Here is a 19,529-nt window from a genome sequence, read left to right on the forward strand (position 1 = left end):
GCACACCGAGTACAAGAGGTGGTTCTCTCCTAGAACCAAGGCACAAGGCACACAACCTTGCTCACTCACTCACTCAAGTGCTAATCTAGCGCTAACACTCACAAAGCATGTGCCTAAGGATGTGATCAATTTGCTCTTTGGATGGCTTGAAGTTGTTCTTCAATGTGTATGAGGTGTTTCTAGTCTCCAGCAACTCCAAAATAGCCGGGGAAGCCATATATATAGCCCACAAACTTGAAGTAGCCGTTGTAACCGTTGGGGGCATTTCTGCGCAAGTGTTGGATCATCCGACGGTGTGGGGTGTCGGATTATCCGGTCACTAAAAGCTTAAACTACCCGTTGGACCTTTCTGACAAGTTCTGCAGCTAAAATAAGATACTGTCAGATTATCCGAAGGTACCGTCGGACTATCCGGTGCTAAAGAAACTTTCTAGAGCAAAAAACATGCTCTCTAGACAATACTCTAGTGCATTAGTCCGACGCTTTTTCTACAGGCGTCGGATTATCCGACCACTCACAAAATCAGCTTCAGGTTGCTTCGTATTTTGATAATTATTATCAGCTCCAAACTTTGTTTTCGATGATCTTGTACTCTTTGGAAAGCTTACGAAATTCTCTACAAAAATATCCAGGAGTCCATCTCATTTGATCAAGTTTTGGGCGTCGAAATATCCAAAGACCGTCGGATCACCAGTCGCACACAGAAATCAGCTTAATGGTGCTTCGTATTTTGATCATTACTCTCAGCTCCAAACTCCGTTTTCGATGATCTTATACTATTTGGAAAGATTATGAAATTTTCTACAAGAATATCCAGGAGTCCATCTCATTTGATCAAGTTTTGGGCGTCGGAATATCCGATGACCATCGGATCATCCGGTGACACACAGAAATCAGATTCATCATGTTTTGATCATAACATTTTGATCCGAACTCCGATTTTGATGATCTTGGACTCTATGGAAAGCTTATGAAATTATCTACAAGAATATCTAGAAGTTCATATCATTAGATCAAGTTTTGGGCACTGATTCAATGCATCAGTTTAACCGGTGCTACTATTTCATGTGAAACTCAACAAATTCAGCATTTATTTGAGTTCTTTCTTTGACCCTTGTTTTGCTAGGGCTTTATATTCATCATTGGAACCTAATATGATTCACTCGATATACTTTGTTAGTCCCATGATTATGTTGTCAATCGATCATTAAAATCACTCGAAATGTTCTAAATGGGGCCATGCTCGTTATAGTAGCCTCCGAGAGCGAGCATATATGTGCCTGATGATTATTATTTCCATTCTACAGAGACATTTGCTGGTAGATTGTTTTTATTCAACTAGACACATATTAAATACATTCTGAGGTACAATGAAAAAAGGAGAAACTACTAAAAGCACCAACAATATATATAGTACCAGGGAAATACTACATGCATGCATCTCTCTCATATCAATGGGCGGCCTTGAGCTTCATGAGCGTCACTATGATACCGATAATACCACTAATGGTGGAGCCAGCCGCGACGATATACTTCCAGTTGTTGTAAACAAACTTGTACACCTTGATCCACGGCCTCTTGTTCCTGTAATTCTGGATCTCTACCATGACGAGGGCATAGCAGGGTCCTTTGCGCAGGCTATGCAGGCTGGTGAAGAAGTCGAGTGTCTTGTTATTGTTGAGCCCTGCTCCTTGAAGGATACCCTTGGTTCGCAGCTCATGCACGTCCTCCTCTCGATGCATCAACATGGACAGGATGAGGAGGTACGAGCAGACAGCAGAGTCTTCAACTTCGGCCGTGTCATCGTCAAAAAAATCTGGAGTCGTGCATAGCTCTAGTGCCGCCATGTTGACGAGCCATCTTGCATGTGCATCGTTGAGAGACAGCGGCGCCATGGAGAGCTCGGCCAAGACGATCCATTTCCTGTCGAGGCCCATGTCTGGGAGCTCCGTTGTTTCGTTTGCTGTGAGGAAGATGCCCATTTCGGCAAGCTCGATAGCACCGGCTGAAAGTGGTATCGATTCCATTTTCATTAAATCTGAAGGTGACATCTTGGGTTTGCTGGTGCTTCTTCTTCTTTTTCCCACAGCGTAGAATCGGAGGAGGCCAAGGAGATGCGGTGCTTTATTGTAGTAGTCTTGGACCCAGTAAACACGAGATAATCCAGGGGCACAACCCGGTCTTTTTTTGAACGAACCCGGTCTTGCAGAAAGCCATCTTGCCACCACATAGCAATGAACATCTTCAGGTATATAGTTTTGTGACATTTCTTGGTATTCATTATGATGAAAAATGAGCGTAAAAAATTAGTAATGATAAAATAATCATCATAAAATTTATGACAAAAAAGATGTTTTCGTCGCAGAAGACCTTTTATTACATGGTATAGGTGACGAAGCGATTTTCGTCACGCAGGCATCGCAGATTATGAAATATAACGAAAATAGTACTTTCAACGACATAAATAGAACATCACAGAAGCCGACTTGTGTTGCACATAGTCCTCCTTGCTTCATTTTGCTCCGCTTTGTTTTTGCTAGTTTCAATAAATTTGTTATTATTCCCTTTGTACGCCTTTGTCGCCCTTTGTCGGCGTAGTGGAAGCAGAAGGACTTCCTGAAACCAAAGCAACCCACAAGTTGTTGAGATTTTTTAACCCGCTATTAGGCAGACCCATCCCTCGCTATTTTTTTGTTTGAAAACTGTAATATCTTGTAGAGAAGCAAGGTACTTCGCAAGATAAGCCATATAAAACCAAAATATTGAACTCAAGATACAAATCTGTAGTAGGCACTGGATTAAGCTCTCACTGTCCCAATCCACAAACCAGCACTATATGAAATAATTGGGTTAATAAGGCAGTATGAAGAACTAATCAGTATGGACAAACTCATAATAACCATCAAAGTATGAAGAAAGATAGTATGGAACTAATTACGTTAATAAGGCAGTATGAAGAACTAATTAGTATGGACAAACTAATAATAACCATCAAAGTATGAAAAAAAGTAGTATGGAAATAATTACGTCAATAGAGCAGTATGAAGAACTAATCAGTATGGACAAATTAGTGAGCATCAAAGAAAGCTTGTATGGAGGGTCATCAAACACTAATGAGCACCTAAAAAGCCTTATATATACCAACTAAACTTTGATAGACAGACATTTTAGAGTAAAAGTAACATCATGCTTCAACATTGTATACCTTGGTCTGGTAGCTTCTTGTTGTCTTTGTTGTGCATCAGCGTTGGGTCTGGACAACGGTGTGACTCATTCTCTTTACGCTTTGGCCCCGTATCGTTCATGGCAGATTCAATAAAATTATTATGTGACCCTCTGTTCGCCTTTTCAGCAGGAATTTCTGAAAACAAAGCAAGCCACAAATAGTTGACATTTTTTTAACCTGCTATTAGGCAGACCCGGCCCTTGCTATCTGTCTAAAAACTACAGTAGCTTGCAAAGGAGCAAGGTACTTAGCAAAGGTACTTAGCAAGACAAGCCATATATATTACCAAATATTGAACTAAAGATACAAATCTGCAGTAGACACCGGATTAAGCCCTCAGTGTCCCAATCCATAAACCAGCACTATATGAATTAATCACGTTAATAAGGCAGTATGAAGAACCAATCAGTATGGACAAAATAATAAGCATCAAAGTATGAAGTCCCTGAATAAATCAATTTCTAAAGTTGTCCTAAGTCAAAAAAAAATTTAGCTTTGACCGATTTTTTTGAGAAAACCGTGAAGATTTATGGTATCGAATTAGTATCATTAGATATGCCATAGAATATATTTTCATAATGTGTTGAATTTACATTATAGATATTGTTATTCAATTCTATAAAGCCCGTCAAACCTAAAAATGTTTGATTGGAACGAATTCTAGGAATTGATTTATTTCGGGACAGAGGGAGTAATATATATATGGAAATAATTATGTTAATAAGACAGTATGAAGAACTAATCATTATGGACAAACTAATGAGCATCAAACTACAAAGGAAGCTAGTTTGGAGGGTCATCACACACTAATCAGCGTCCAAATAGTCTCATATATACCAACTAAATTGATAGAGAGACATACTGGAGTAAAAGTAACATCATGCTTCCAGATCAATATACATTGGTCTAGATATAGCTTCAACATTTTTAGTCTATCCATTTCTTCTTTGGGCATCGGCGTTGGGCCTTGATGACGGAGTAGAGTGACTCGTACTCTTTACGCAGTGCCTCCTTTTTCTTCGCTCTGTTGATATTTGAGGCCGTGTTAATTAATTTATCACATTGTCCTTTGTTCGCCTTTGTCTGATTTCCGGATAACAGTGCAATCCACAGATACTTGAGTATTTTAACCCGATATTATCTAGGTGGACCCGACCCTCGCTAATTTTTGTCTAAAAACTATAGTAGCTTGCAAATGAGCACCATGTATTCGATGGCTCAGATGATTTACAAAGGGCTCCCCATTGATGAATTTCATTCACATGTAAAATTCTCTTTGTTCTTGATGTGTGCCCTCTCTCAAGTATTATCCTGGGTCCGCCCCATGCTATATTCTTCCCAAAAACAAATGGTAACTTAAGTGTATCCTACCATTTTGGTTGATGATTTTTTGCAAGAGAAAAAATATCCATGAGGCATGAGACCAAAACATGGTGCAATATAATATTTGGTGAGGCATGTTATTTTATAAACCTTGTTCGTGCTACAAAATTACCAATACCCATGGTTTAATTAACTTATGATTCATGGGCCCCATGTCATCAAACTATTCGTAGAATGTCCAGAATATGTTGGACAAGTGAGGGACCCTGGTAAAAGAGTTCTCTGAATTCAACAGGAGCCTCAGCAGATTAATTAATTGGACATCGTTCGGCAGTCCTAGCTTGTGAGCCCCAACCAAATATGACATTGAGACTTTTTTTGAGCAAATATGACATTGAGACTTGTTCATATATCATGGGTATCATCTCATCATATGGTTTTTGAATTTTTTTGAAAAGGAGTGGTTTTTGAAAAATCAACAGGAATAAGGAAAGACTCCTATCGTCGGTGCAAAAAACCGTGAGCTAAGACCTGAAATATGTTATTACGTGCCAACATTAAATATGAAAACTGTTAGGAATAAACCAAAGAAACCTGTTGGCCTTTGGAAACCATGAGGAGAGGTATTCATGTCAGTTCGCCTAACCTTCAGGACCTTTCTTTTCCACCAGATGGGCACACTTCACTCCAAAAAAAATGGCAACACCTGCTAAAAGGCCACAATTGTGGGTCCAACACCGGACATAACAAAAGCCCCCAAACCGTAGCTAACCCGCGCGGTCCTTCAATCAAATCGCTATCCTCTTCCTTCCCACACACCCCCTCCCCAAAAGGTCTCGTGCACGCACCCGCTACCACACTCCTCTCTTTGACGCCCGCACCATCACCCTCACGGGCCGCGTCACCGCACTCAGGGTCCTTTCCAAAAGCAACGCCTCCCCCCACGTGCCTCTCCGCTGCCCGTGCCGCTGCCCCCACGGGCCGTTTCTGTATATATACACCACACATATATGGAATTAATGAATCGACTTCCTCTTCTACTCATCTTAAATACAACTTTCATCTAAAGAAAAGAAGAGAGAAAAAGGGTTCTACACACATCTTTCCTCAATCAACCAAGTAAAGCACCCATCCAATCGTAGGCATGCAGATGTAGCTAGAGCGTGCAATAGGTGCTAGGGGAACCATCAGATTTGGAGTTAGTATGATGGAGAAAAACAAGTTACAAGTTTTACCCACAGATTAAAAAGAGAAACTAGAGTTCTTCAACAATTTAAAACAGCATTTTGAAGCATCAAATTAATTCAAATGGAAAAGTTGTAAACACCAAAGTTCCATACCTTTTTAAGATCTAAAACTTTTATTTTGGTTAATTCTCCATCTAAAGTTGTTTAAAATTCGAATATTAGTACTTAATTTTTAATTTTCGGCATCTGTTTGTAGATGCACTCTATGAGCCGCCCCTAGAAATCCGATTTGTAGGAGCTGTCAGATATGAGTCACCCCAATAGAGCGATGTTTAGGGGCAGCTCATATCACCGGATGCCTCTACAAATGGATTTATAGAGGCAGCTTATTTAAGAGCTATTTGTAGGGGTGGCTCTAAGCCGCCCCAAAAAAAAGGGGTGGCGCCGCTTAAAATCCTTTTTCACGTAGTGTCAGCCTACAACTATTAGGAGCAACTCGATTCACCTTTACAAAACTGAGGTAGAGTGTGAGCAACCCTACCTTTACAAACGAATCAGACAATACATGACACGGAGACGAATAAGTAGAGTTTGGACACGAAATCAAATTCCAGCCTCCTTATAATCCCTTTTTCCCGGCCCTGTGCATGGTATCCCCGGCCGTTTGCCTGCTGGCTCATCAAAACAAAAACAAAAACAAAATACCCCACGCATATCTACAATTAATTAATGAATCGGCTTCCTCTTCTATAGTCGTCTAAAGAAAAAGAGGGGGGGAGGGGGAAGGTTCTACACACGTCTTCCCTCAATCAACAAAGTAAATCAGCCATCCAACCACAGGTAGCTAGAGCACGGCATAGGTGGTAGGGGAGCTGAATGTATGCATGCATGTAATCATAACCGCGGTATTTAGCTAGCTTACCTTCCTTGTCCTTCATGGTCCCCGGGGAGGCTGATCGAAACGACCTAGATTTTGTGTATGTATTGCCCGAGTTAAAGAGCTTTAGGGATATGGGGGATCGATTTACTTGCAAACCTTGGAGGAGGCTAGCTGCTCGTGTCTTGACTATATGTATATATAGACACGGTACTGCTACTAGTACAGTACAAGAAGTCGTAATAACAGTGAAATTAAAAGGAAATGCGTTGGAAATGTCTTGGCCGGTCGTCACAATCTCCAGCCTTGGTGGGTTGCATTGGAATGGGTTGAACCTGGCCCTATGGCCTTAGGGCCAATTTGTGAGGCCATAGGCCGACCCAATTTATCACTTGCATATGGCCTTGTTAACCCAATGGGTATGATGGGTTGACCAATTCAGACATACTATATATGTTAAATATTGCATCAATTATCCCACGAAGATGACAATAACAAAAATAAAGACTGAACATGTACAGATTGGGCAATGTCATGTTGTAGTCCCCCAAAATTGCAATACTCTACAACATGACTAGAAAATTAGAGATTGTTGGGATGGGGGAGACTGGCATTCTTATCGCAGTAATTGTAGAGATGGGGGAACTCTAGTCTAAGATATTTATGACTGGGATCTGATGCTGGAAATGCTACATCACTTTAACCTACAAGGGGAAGACATTCCTATCTGGGTGCTTGACAAATCTGGCAACTACACAACTCGTTCAATGTACCGCTTTCTAACTTTTGGGGGTGTGGTCAATTCCAGAATGAAGAAGATCTGGTCTGCAAGATTGCCTATGAAAATTAAAGTCTTTCTCTGGTTAGCTATTCAAGACAGAATCCAATCAGGAGTTGCTCTAAAACATAAATCCTGGAAGGGGGACCCAAACTGTAGTTTGTGTACTTCTCCTGAGACGGCAGATCACATAATCTTCCAATGTGTGTTAGCACGCTTTGCTTGGGTCGGGGTGAGCGAAGCCCTGGGCTGGAATGACTCTCCTATTAGTTTCAGTAATCTTTTTTCAAAACAAGGGGGTGCAATGACTTTGGGGTTAAAATTGTTTTGTTGGCTGCTTTAGCTTGGTCCCTCTGGACTACCAGAAACATGTTGAGATTGCATAATAAATTCCCGAGTTCTCCGACGCTATGCATTCACAAAGCTATCATATATGTTTATGCAGAAATGGGGGTTACTGCTTCGAGAGCTTGATCGCGCCAAGATCTCAAGCTGAGGACGGCGGAAATGAAGACTTGGCTAAGGAACTACGAAGACTCGAGAGTTTTGGATATAGATACTTCCTGGTGCTAGTTGTATTCTGAAGGCTATTGCTTTCTGTTGGAGCTCTGCTCCCTTTTCTTTCTTTTGCTGAACGTGGTGTGTTTTGTGCGGCCTAGCAAGTTGGTTTCCCCAACTCAGTTACTCTATGCCCGAATATTTGCTTTCTTAAAAAGCTGGTTAGCTCGCTAAAAAAAATTGCAATACTCTGTAGTGTTCACTTGCGAAGTTATACATCAACCGTGCAAGCAGGAAGCAGCCAAGTTGTTCGATTGGAAAAAAGGACATGACAGCATTGTGGTCGGAAGACTTCAGAGCTCAGAAGCTGAGAATATGCCTCTGCCTGGCCTTCCACGGCAGGAAATATCATTTAATGGAGTTTAGATAAGTACAGGTGCACAGTGATCAGTCCCCTTCAGATTACTTACCCCGGCCGTTCCCTAATCTCTGAAAGGCATCATCTACTACTTCCCTACTCAACCTGCTATGCGTATTGCCCAGGAAAACATCAGGCATATGGTTAGACCAAACGGCTTGACAAAGAGGTTGAAGTTGAATACTCGTTTTAGAAAATAATTTGTGCGTCAGCGTCACACAGTTGGATGCACAACTTGATGCCGCAGCATGGCTCTGGCTGGCCTGCTGCTTCCTTAAAGAACTCGACACTCGCAGCTGGCTGTGGTGCGTGCTGCTACCAGTGGCCTCGGGTTAGATATGATGTTGTTTTGGGTCGACCTATCATTTTCAGGGGCGGGTGGCCTTATGAGCCGTCCTTAGAAAATAGGGCTCATTTTCAGAGGCGGCTGATGCCACCACCCGGCTCTCGAAATTCATTCTTTAGGGGCGGGTGGCGGCACCACCTGCCCCTAAAAATGAACCCTATTTTCAGGGGCGGGTGAAATGCTACAGTAACCAGCTCCTGTTGTAGGAGCGGGTACGTTTGCACCCGCCCTTAGAAAAAAATAGGGCGTTCTTAGAAATTGTTTCTGTAGTACTAAAAATCAAATTCAATTTTTATCAACTAATTTGTTTTTATTAGATGTTTAACAAAATTTGATCGAATATCACTACTACAATTCTGAATTTTGCGAGGCACTTGAAAAATGCCTATGAGGCATACACAAAAAGAAAACGTCTCTCTTAATGCCCAGCATTAACAGAGGCGTTCGTTTCCTATTAACTGAGGCGGTTACGAAAAACGTCTCAGTTAATCGATTAACTGAGACGTTTACGCTATAAAGCCCGCCTCAGAAAAAATAGGCCCAGCCCGTTGGCCCAAAAAACCCGATTGCAAGCATATATATATATATATATATATATATATATATATATATATATATATATATATATATATATATATATATATATAGGGTTAAGGTTTGGTCTCTCTTTCTCCCTGACTCACTTTCTCTCTCCCTCCCCTCTCTCTCCCGAACGACATGGTGGCGGCGGAGGCCCCCAGCGCGCTGAGGCCGTGTACCCGCAGATCCACGAGCGGTCGGAGGCCGGGCACGCAGATCCACGGCGCGGGCGGAGGGCCGCGCGCACAGATACCTGGGCGTGGGCGGTGGTCTCGGGGCGACGGGCTTCGCCGACGGCACCGCGCGCGGGGACGGCGACGGTCATCGAGGACCTCCCGGCGGACGTCCTAGCGCTCGTGCTCCGGCGCCTCGACGGCGCGTCGCTGGCCACGGTCGGGTGCGCATGCTCGGGCTCTGCCTCGCCATGTGGCCCTCGGTCCGCGGCGTCCCGTTGCGCGGCGGCGGGCACCACGCGCTCTTCGCGGACGCGGCGCAGCCGCAATCCGGCGGCCACGGCGCCGCCCAGTACCACCACCAGCAGCAGCACGTGGACCCGGACAGCAACAACTACCCGGCGCAGCCGCAATCTGGTGGAGCGTGGACCTGCAACACGGCGGCGCCTGCATCCTGTCCCGCGTCGTGGAGCACCGGCCGGTGATCGACGGAGGCGCGCGGAGGGCGGTGGCGGCGGCGCGGCAGGCGGCCGGCGGCAGCGGCGCGACAGATGGGCTCGACCGGGCCTGTGATGGGCTCGGCATGCCTGTGGTGATTTTTTATTTTTTTTATTTGATTAACTAAGGCGTGTTCAAGAACGCCTCTGAAAATGGTATATTAACACTGACTATAGTTTTGAGGCGTTTCCAAAAAACACCTCTGAAAATAAAAAATGCACACCTCTAAAAATAAAAAAATGTAGTAGTGTGTATTTAAATATTTGCCAAAGTGACTCAACAATATATGTTTGATTATTTCATGCGAAAAAACTATTATTTCATGCGTTTCATGCTGATATTGAAATTAAATATATTGATTTTCAATGAGTGCAAAACAAAATTGAAAAAATATATAACGGACTCAAAAATTAACCAAAATTTCACAATACACATATTTTGTTGTTAGTTGTGTATACAAAAAGTTTCACAGAGAAAACCTGATGTGACTATCATTTCGACTACAAATCCTACAGGATACTCCGCATCTCTCTGAAACTTCTTCAGAGATCCTCTAATTTATAAGCAGTGTACGTACAACTTGTCCAAAACGCCGTTAATTTTTCCGCACTATCCCGGTATGATATCATGACATTTCAACAAGTCCCATGATTTTCAGACCTCGTTTGCTATTTTTTATTTTTCCCGAACGTCCGGGCACATGTTTGCGCACTACTAGAAAACACACCAAAGGTCCACCCCCGTTATGAAGATGAACCTATACATATACTAAATACCAGTACTTTTGGGTGGATGGAACCTATGGATGAGCCTTAGGTAATGGTTGATGACACCAATTGGTACCTAAGACTCTCCATAGGTATCAGATGGTAACTTTTATATTAATACCGGGTAGTATCACCAACCGGTGCCTATGGAAGAGGCATAGATACCGGTTGGTAACCAGTACCTTAGGCTCATCCACGAGTTACTTCAAAATGAAAATATTTCTTTCTCAATCACAACTGCTGCGTAGGTGAGATGGTAAAGGAGCGATGCATAAGGCAAAAGGTTGCAGGTTCGAATCCCAGCCAAAGGATATTTTGCGTGAATATTTTGGTACCAGGTGGAACCTTGACCCGGTACCAAAGGAGGCCTTAGGCATCGGTTAAAATACCCGCTATCTTAGACACCCACATTTGGTCTCGGTTTGGTGTACCGGTTTCAAAACCAGTACCTAAGGCCATTTTGAACCGGCACCTATGGTCTTTTCTCTAGCAGTGGCCATCAAGTTTCGTGATCAAGATGTATCAATTTTGAAGTTTTTTCCCGTTATGCCTCAGTTTTGATTCAATAATATGAATATCACTTTCCCTTTCAATTATTTTGAAATTTTGACCCACTTGCAAATCATATTTAATTTCGATCAATAATTTCTCGCAAACAAAATAAAATGATGAAATTTAGTAAATCAATTGATAAACGTAACCTATATCACTAAGAAGTGACTTTTCAAGTTTGAGGAGAGAAGAAAAAATTTGAAATGCAAAAGGTTAAATAAATAATTTGCCGAGCGCTAGAGAGCATTAGGAAAACCTTGCTTTGCCGAGTGCTGCACGCCTGGCACTAGGCAAAGCTGACTTTTATCGAGTGCCAACAAAAGACTCTTGGCAAAGTCTAATGACCGTAATGCTGCTTGACAGCCGGTGTGCGTAAGGCCGCTTGATGACTGGTGCACGGTCGGCGCGCATGGCTGGCACATACGCCTCCTTTGCCGCGTGCAGGCTCTAGGGCACTCGGCAAAGATAGGGTATGCCGAGTACCTCTTCTTTGCCATGTCGGCACTCGGCAAACAATGGAAACGTAGTATGCACTACTAGAAAATAGGCCAAAGATCCAGGCCAAAAATACCACTTATTGTTTGAACCGGTACTAATGTAAAGCATCGGCACCGGCTGCAACACTAGCCGGTACTATTGGCCTGCACCGAGCGCTGGCAAGACGCGCCACGGCACAAACCGGTGCCAATGCACTGACAAAGGCACTGGGTAATGCCACGAGCCGGTACCAAATGGTCGATGTGTCAATGGCACCGGGTGGAGGCACGACCCGGTGCTATTGGTGCATACATTGGCACCGGTTGAAAAATTCGCCCGGCACCAAAACATGGCCGCCCTCCACGATATTTTAAGTCCCTGCAGTCCATTCATCTCTCACATCTCTCATTCTCTCATCTCTCTCATCTCTCATTCTCGACCTCTCATCTCTCCCACGGCCTTATCTCTAGGAGACTGAGCGGAGGGGCGCACGAGCGCCGCCGCCGCGGGAGCCGGCCGCCGCCGCTGCGGGAGGGCGTGGGCGCTGGCTGCCGCCGCGGGAGCCACGGAGAGGCGCGCGCGGGCGCGGGCGCCGGCCGCCGCCGCGGGAGCCGCGGAGAGGCGCGCGGGGCGCCGCCACCGAAGGAGCCGTCCGCCGCCGCCGCGGAGAGGGCCGAGCGGGGCGCCTCCGCCGCGGGAGGGCGCACGGGCGCCTGCTGCCGCCGCGGGAGCAGCGGAGAGGGCGTGCGGGGCGCCGCCACCGCCGCGGAGAGGTCCGAGCGGGGCGCCGCCGCTGCGGGAGCCGGCCGCCGCCGCCACGGAGAGGGCCGAGCGGGGCGCCGCCGTCGCGGGAGCCGGCCGCCGCTGCTGCAGAGGGGTGCGCGGGCCGCCACCGCCGCGGGAGCCGGCCGCCGTCGAAGCCGTGGGAGCGCGGGCTGCCATGGCTGCGGGAGTCGGCCGCCGCCGCTGCACGGGTCTGCCCCGGCCGTTGTTTTTTTTCTTTTTTTTTCTTATTTTTTTAAATAGAGATGCATGTGGGATTATAGATTGTGAACGATTTTTTGAATGATTTGTTGGATCTATGAGTATTTGTTTTGGATCAATTCAATATTTTGTTGTTGATTCTTTTGAATGAATCTCTACTGCAAGTAGAGGATGGGATGCTAGTGGAGGATGGGAGGGGAATGGGAGAGAGTGCAAGCAACAAAACGGGAGATGATGAGAGCTGGGAATGGGCGTAGCTGCCTTACGGGCGTAGCTGCCTTTGGTACCGGTTGGAATTCCAACCGGTACCAAAGGTGGCTTTAGGTACCGGTTGATTTACCCGGTGTCAAAGCCTGACTATATTGGTCTCACTTTGGGGCACCGGTTGAAAAACCGGTACCTAAGCTTGTTTCCAACCGGTGCTAAGAGCTCTTTTTCTAGTAGTGATGCGTGGTGTTTGCCGAGTGCTTTTTGGCTAGCACTCGGCAAAAAGTCATCTTTGCCGAGTGCCCGATTTTGGGCACTCTGCAAAGCCGCTAGCACACGGCATAGATCGGTTTCTGGTAGTGAGTCATTATGGTTCAACTTTTAAAATCCAACAATCCCATAAGCTTACTCTCCTAAGCTTTAATTTTTTTCAGCTTTTGAAATGAATATATTGAAGCGAGCCAAATATCCTCATCTTTTACGTCTAGCTTTTACAATATTTTAAGCCATGAGCTAGCCTTATGGTTCCACTTTTAAAATCCAAAAATCCCAGAAGCTTCCTCTCCTAAGCTTTATTTTTTTTCACCTTTATACTGAACCTACCCTTAATCTATCTAGTTATATCGAAACATCCTAATCTTTTACGTCCAGCTTTTAAGTATTCAGCACTACCACAAAAACGATTTGTAGACACTTTAATTTTTTTCAAGGATGGACCAAAATCGCATCCATTCCCTACAAATAACGTGCGGTTACTGTAGCAATAGAATTGACCCTAAAAATACGCCATCAACCGCCCTTAAAAATGGGTGCATTTTTAAAGATGGGTGATGGCACCACCTGCCTCTAAAAATATCATTTTTAGGGGTGGGTGAGACCGTCACCCGCTTCTAAAAATGAATGCATTTTCAGAGGCGGGTGCGTCTTTGAAAAACGGGGCCGTAAAGCGGTCCACCAGAGCAGCACCCATCTTTAATTTCTCCACTGCACAACAGACCCCCCCCCCCCCCCCCCCCCCCTCCGCACAAGACCCAAGGTCTTATCGTCTCCACCGCCCAGCACTCATTCTATGTTCTCCCCATCTCTCCTCTCTCCTACTCCATGGAGGTCGAGCTGCTGGCCGGCAGTGAGGCCATGGAGGAGCTCCGCGGGGACGCTTGGCGCGGTGGCCATGGAGGAGCTCCGCGGGGGCGCTCGGCAGCGGCCATGGAAGATCTTGTGCGGGGGGCGTGGAGGAGCTCGCGCGGGGGTGCTCTGCACGGCGGCAATGGAGGAGCCCGGCGGGGGTGCTCGGCGCGGCGGCCATGGAGGAGCTCCGCGGGAGCGCTCGGCAGCGGCCCTGGTGGAGCTCACACGGGGGGCGCTCGGCGCGGCAATGGAGGAGCTCGCGCCGGGGGTGCACGGCGCGGCGGCCACCACGAGCTACGTTGCCGCCGGCCACGCTCGCCCGCAGATCCGGTGGAGTGGCGCCAACATCCAGCCGCGACGGGCCAAGATGCAGCAAAGGGCGGGCGGCGGCCTGTGCGGCGGACGCACGACAAACATGGAGCGGATGGCATTCTCTGGGTGTTCATCATGACGGCAACGGCAAATGTGAGGACACACGAGAAACAGGCGGTTTCCGGTAGTGCCAGGTCTGCAGGGACGATGAAGTGTGTGCGTACTTCAGTTTAGTGTTTGGAAGAGGAGGAGTAGGTGCAGCAACAGCACCATACGTTGAAGAACCAGCGCAGTTGCTCATGTTTGGTCTCATGCTGACCTACCTATGGAGTTTGCGTTCCATCTGGGACATATTTGGTACCTGTAACCTCCGAGAGGAGCATATATGTGCCTGATGATTACTTCCATTCTACAGAGACATTCGCTGCCAGATTGTTATTATTCAACTAGACACATACTAAATACATTCTGGTACAATGAAAAAGAGAGAAACTACTAAAAGCACCAACAATATAGTTCCAGGGAAATACTACGTGCATGCATCTCTCTCATATCAATAATGGGCGCCCTTGAGCTTCATGAGCGTCACTATGATACCGATAATACCACTAATGGTGGAGCCAACCGCGACGATATACTTCCAGTTGTTGTAAACAAACTTGTACACCTTGATCCACGGCCTCTTGTTCCTGTAATTCTGGATCTCTACCATGACGAGGGCATAGCAGCGTCCTTTGCGCAGGCTATGCAGGCTGGTGAAGAAGTCGAGTGTCTTGTTATTGTTGAGCCCTGCTCCTTGCAGGATACCGTTGGTTCGCAGCTCATGCACGTCCTCCTCCCGATGCATCAACATGGACAGCAGGAGGAGGTACGAGCAGACAGCGGAGTCTTCAAATTCGGCCGTGTGATAGTCAAAAAAATCTGGAGTCGTGCATAGCTCGAGAGCCGCCATGTTGACGAGCCATCTTGCACGTGCATCGTTGAGACACAGCGGCGCCATGGAGAGCTCGGCCAAGACGATCCATTTCCTGTCGAGGCCCATGTCTGGGAGCTCCGTTGTTTCGTTGGCTGTGAGGAAGATGCCCATTTCGGCAAGCTCGATAGCACCGGCTGAAAGTGGTATCGATTCCATTTTCATTAAATCTGAAGGTGACATCTTGGGTTTGCTGGTGCTTCTTCTTCTTTTTCCTACAGCGTAGAATCGGAGGAGGCCAAGGAGATGCGGTGCTTTATTGTAGTAGTCTTGGACCCAGGAAACACGAGATGATCCAGGGACAACCCGGTCTTTTCTTGAACGAACCCGGTCTTGCAGAAAGCCATCTTCCCACCACATAGCAATGAACATCTCCATTATCTCCATGGACTCGGCCGTGCACATGTTCATGACGGCCTCCACCACCTGCAAGGGGATCTGGTTCTCAAGCAGCATGATGTCAAGAGCGATGTCATTATCGTTGGCCTCGAAGAAATCGTACAGGTCCCTGTCCAACGACGCGCCCGACTTCCTAAGAATGTATATCACCAAGAAGCAGGCGTCATAGAACATCATAGGTAGGAAGTCGCCCTCGTAGCTGATACCTGCCATCACGTCCTTGTCGAAGAGGCCGCGGATTTCCAGAGCAACGGAGACCACTGCATCATACAAGTTCTGGACCGAGAGGCCGGAATTGTTGTTGACCTTTTTGTACTCCTGGATGCAGTACTGCGCAGCTACATACTTCATCTTCTCCGCCTTCTGGAGGTGGTCTCGGTGGTGGTAGTAAGGGCCGATGGCCACAACCTTGGGCACAGTACACCAATCGCCGAGAGCTCGAATGCTTGGAGGGTACCTATGCATCTTCATTTTAATCAATTTGGCATCATCCTTGAACTCCTCCTGTCTTTCCTGGAACAGTTTCTCAGGGTTAACCATGTAGCTCTCCATAAGATCTGGATCAATATAGGTCTTCATAGGATCTGGATCATGATGCTGTGCGGTGGCAGCATAGTAGTTGTAGTAGTTGTACTCAACCAGTTGCTGCTGCCCTCTGCCACAGTAGCTGCTAGCAGGGACGACATACGGTTGGAGGCTGCAGGAGGAACCAAACATGTCGCCGGCGATGGACTCATACTGCAAAGGGTGGCCGACGGCAGGAGCCCACACTTGAGGATCATCAGCTGGTGCTACTTCAGCGGTCCAGTTCTTGGCCAGCTGAAGCTCGTAAGGTCCCGCCCATGGAGAAGTGGATTCCATATATGCGCTGCTAGGTCCAACCGTTAATTAAGCTGAACCCACGCAGCGATATGCAGTTTGCTGCAATAAGCACTGCGAGAATGTTGGAATGGTTAATAGTGAAACATGCAAGAGAAGGAAACTGCATGCTAGGTGCTAGATATATAATGATATTTACTCATGAGAGAAGCATATATTCAGCAGGGTTAGTTATAAGAGATCCAAATGGAGAAGAGAAAAAGAGTACTTACAGTAGCGAACAGCGCAGAAGAAAAGGAGATCCAAATGGACAGCGCAGGAGCCTTCTCGACGCTCGTCTTATACTCCCTCCATTCACTTTTGATAGATATATTTCAAAAACTCAAATATTCATAAATGATAGCTATATTTGCTATTGGCATGGGATGTGGCAATAAATAGCACTAATAACGAGGAGTTTCCAGTTAAAGCATTGGAGGACTAACAAAAAAGTCCGTGTTGCATTTATTATATAATAAGTAAGGTTATTTTCCTTGGTCATTGTGTCAAGGTGAAATATAGCTATCAAAAGTGAATAGAGGGAGTATATAGAGCGTCAGTTCCTATTATTGTAGCGCAGGTTGTCATCTAACGTTGCCCAATTGCTTTACATACGATAACGTTGATGCAATTTAGCCTTGATGGACGCATGCATGCACGTACCCCCACATGGTTGGGGCCACCATCTCTCACGACAAGATTTACAGCTACCACAAAACATATTATTGTATCACCCGCCTGGAAAGAGTCCTTTAAGAGAAGCTTGAGGTTGAGGGTATCTTTAATGAGAGCATGCTAGTAAAGTCGCCGACAGCCGGTGGATTGAAAATCCAGCGTGGCGAGTATTAAATGCGGGCGCAGTGGGGGGGGGAGCAATGCAGTTCATGCAATGCTGAGCGCAGCAGCAGCGCAGCCAATGGAGTTTTAGGCGTGCACATGTGCCCGCTTTAGGCTGGCGACTCGTGACTCGCCTATTCCTTCTCTTTCTTAGTTTCTCACTCCACGTTGGATTCGGATGATGTGACAGTTTATTTCGGCAGCTAACTATACCTTAGGGTAATCCCAACCCAAAACACTAGTAGTAGTTTCTATACTTGCCATGTCATATAGACACTACTTATAGAAACTGCATCCCCAATGGATAGTTTCTTCAAAATAAATTACTATCCAATCATATTTCTTCTCTCTTTTCTCTCTCCAATCACCTCTTTTTTTGTCTTGGTTTTCGTGTAGACATGGTTTCTTGCATGAAACCTGGTTTCTTCATGTTTTTTCTTCTCTTCTCATTAACTCTCCTGCCAACTCAGCTTTTTGCTTATGTGGCACTATATTTAATGCTATGGAAACCAGCTGAGTTGAAGGGTTGGGATTGCTCTTACTGTACTTGCTCCGAGCAGCTAGCGAGATCCAAAAGCATGCAGCCAACCGCCGGCCGGCAGGGCGCTGGGTTGCTTCGCAGAGCAGGCAAAGCCATCGACTCCGAGGTACGTCAACGGCTGGCGATGACTTTTTTAATTTTTTGAGATCGTGCCAAAGCACATTTTTCATTAAGAAGGAAAGAGTTTTGTTACAACACTAAGTGACTACGGTAATCATGATGCTACCGGGGCCACACGCCACTTGAAATTACACACTTGAAATTCCACGACAGACACGACGAAGTAGCTAGGGGCTCTGGAGCCTTAGCCTCAACATTGCCCAACTCAGCCATGTCAGGATCCATAACCATAGGGTCGAAGTCCCTGTTGAAAAGGATCTGCAGAACTCGCTCCTTCCTCGCTGACATGTCCCGGCCCGGAAGGCGCCCTTGAACTTTTGCTCATTTTTCTGTGTCAACGGCATCCTCATCAACGACAATGCCAAGCTTCCTCGAATTACTCTTACTAACCTATCAACCGGTGCTCAATTAATATGATAAAGTTTATAGCTAATAATTATAATTATCTATCTCATGCCCTCTTTCATTTATTAAGCATTCTAGCACATACTCTAAAATACATATGTATCATTATCTAGCTGCAATAGATTTAATTTTGGATCGCACCTCCATGTTTGTTTGGTATATATATTAACCATTTATTTGTGAATTGATATTTTTATATTTTTCATCATATATGAATATTGGTGATACATATTGTGGGTAGTATCTTTTTATATAGACAATAACATAAATAATATATTAATAATGTTACAAATAGTAATTACAATTTTATATTGGTGCACTTTAATGCTTTGTTATAGTTATATGATTTAGATTTAGATTTAGATTTAGGGATTAATTTAACTTTTAATAATGATATAATTGGATAACTTATATGCAAATTTAGAAAGTTATTTATATTATTTTTATAATGGCATAGATGGGTAGGGCGGTTCACAACAACAGGGTGGTTTGACATCCTTTTCCTTTATAGTTAGCAGTTCGTTTTATTGTATTAAATGACTTGCCAGACGATTATAGGGGGTCACTTTAAATTTTTTCTATAATGACAGAGGTGGGTAAGATACATGTTTAGGGTGTTACTTTAGTTTTCATAATGGTGGAGGTGGGTAATTTATTAGGAAAAATAATAGATTCAATGGCTATTATAATTAGAGTTGTTGAATTGATGGCTAGATATTTCTGATTTCTGTGAGGAATTTTTAAGATTTTTCTATTTTTTTAGAGTGTCCACCTATGATCCTAGGTGGCTAAGAATTTTCCAATTAGTAATAGTAAAATAAGATAAGATTTGTTTGGTTTCATCTTTCATCCCCTTCTCTGCAGTTGGATGCGGGGCGACGAGGGATGGGTACGGTCGCCAAATATCACAACAAAATTCAGGTTATCCCGTTCCTAGAAAAAGGTCGGACAGGTTCGTCCTCTATCGACATTGTCGTTGGGATGGGTACTTTGGGCCATCTCCAACTCCTCCTCACATAGACCTAGATAATACACATGGCTAGACAAAATATTAGATAAACATGAA

General features: G+C 45.2%; 2 protein-coding genes and 1 long non-coding RNA gene across 6 annotated transcripts in view; 1 reads left to right on the forward strand and 2 right to left on the reverse strand.

Annotated features, from left to right (window-relative positions):
* Positions 1–1,326: 1,326 nt before the first annotated feature.
* Positions 1,327–19,529, reverse strand: part of LOC120671010 — a 38,725-nt gene continuing 20,522 nt past the window's right edge. Inside the window, exons 1-3 of one of the 4 annotated variants that reach the window (XM_039951221.1) lie at positions 6,659–6,795; positions 3,206–3,361; positions 1,327–2,616 (exon numbers count right to left, since the gene is read on the reverse strand). In XM_039951221.1, the coding sequence (XP_039807155.1) occupies positions 1,452–2,267 (816 nt within the window). In that variant the 5' untranslated portion in view covers positions 2,268–2,616; positions 3,206–3,361; positions 6,659–6,795 and the 3' untranslated portion in view covers positions 1,327–1,451. Of the gene's footprint in view, positions 2,617–3,205; positions 3,362–6,658; positions 6,796–19,529 lie in introns of those variants that run through there. The other 3 variants (XM_039951223.1, XM_039951222.1, XM_039951224.1) reach the window with 3 other exon arrangements.
* Positions 7,339–8,049, forward strand: LOC120671011. Its single transcript, XR_005673467.1, has 2 exons — positions 7,339–7,623; positions 7,837–8,049. It is a non-coding gene; the product is annotated as an uncharacterized LOC120671011 (long non-coding RNA).
* On the reverse strand, positions 14,715–16,865 carry LOC120671009 (UPF0481 protein At3g47200-like). The gene is made up of 2 exons (XM_039951220.1): positions 16,794–16,865; positions 14,715–16,635 (listed from the first exon to the last, which is right to left on the reverse strand). Exon 2 carries the CDS (start codon positions 16,561–16,563, stop codon positions 14,884–14,886), a length of 1,680 nt encoding a protein of 559 aa, XP_039807154.1. The 5' UTR covers positions 16,564–16,635; positions 16,794–16,865; the 3' UTR covers positions 14,715–14,883.

Source organism: Panicum virgatum, chromosome 4N, assembly GCF_016808335.1.
Source record: "Panicum virgatum strain AP13 chromosome 4N, P.virgatum_v5, whole genome shotgun sequence".
NCBI classification, from domain to species: domain Eukaryota; kingdom Viridiplantae; phylum Streptophyta; class Magnoliopsida; order Poales; family Poaceae; genus Panicum; species Panicum virgatum.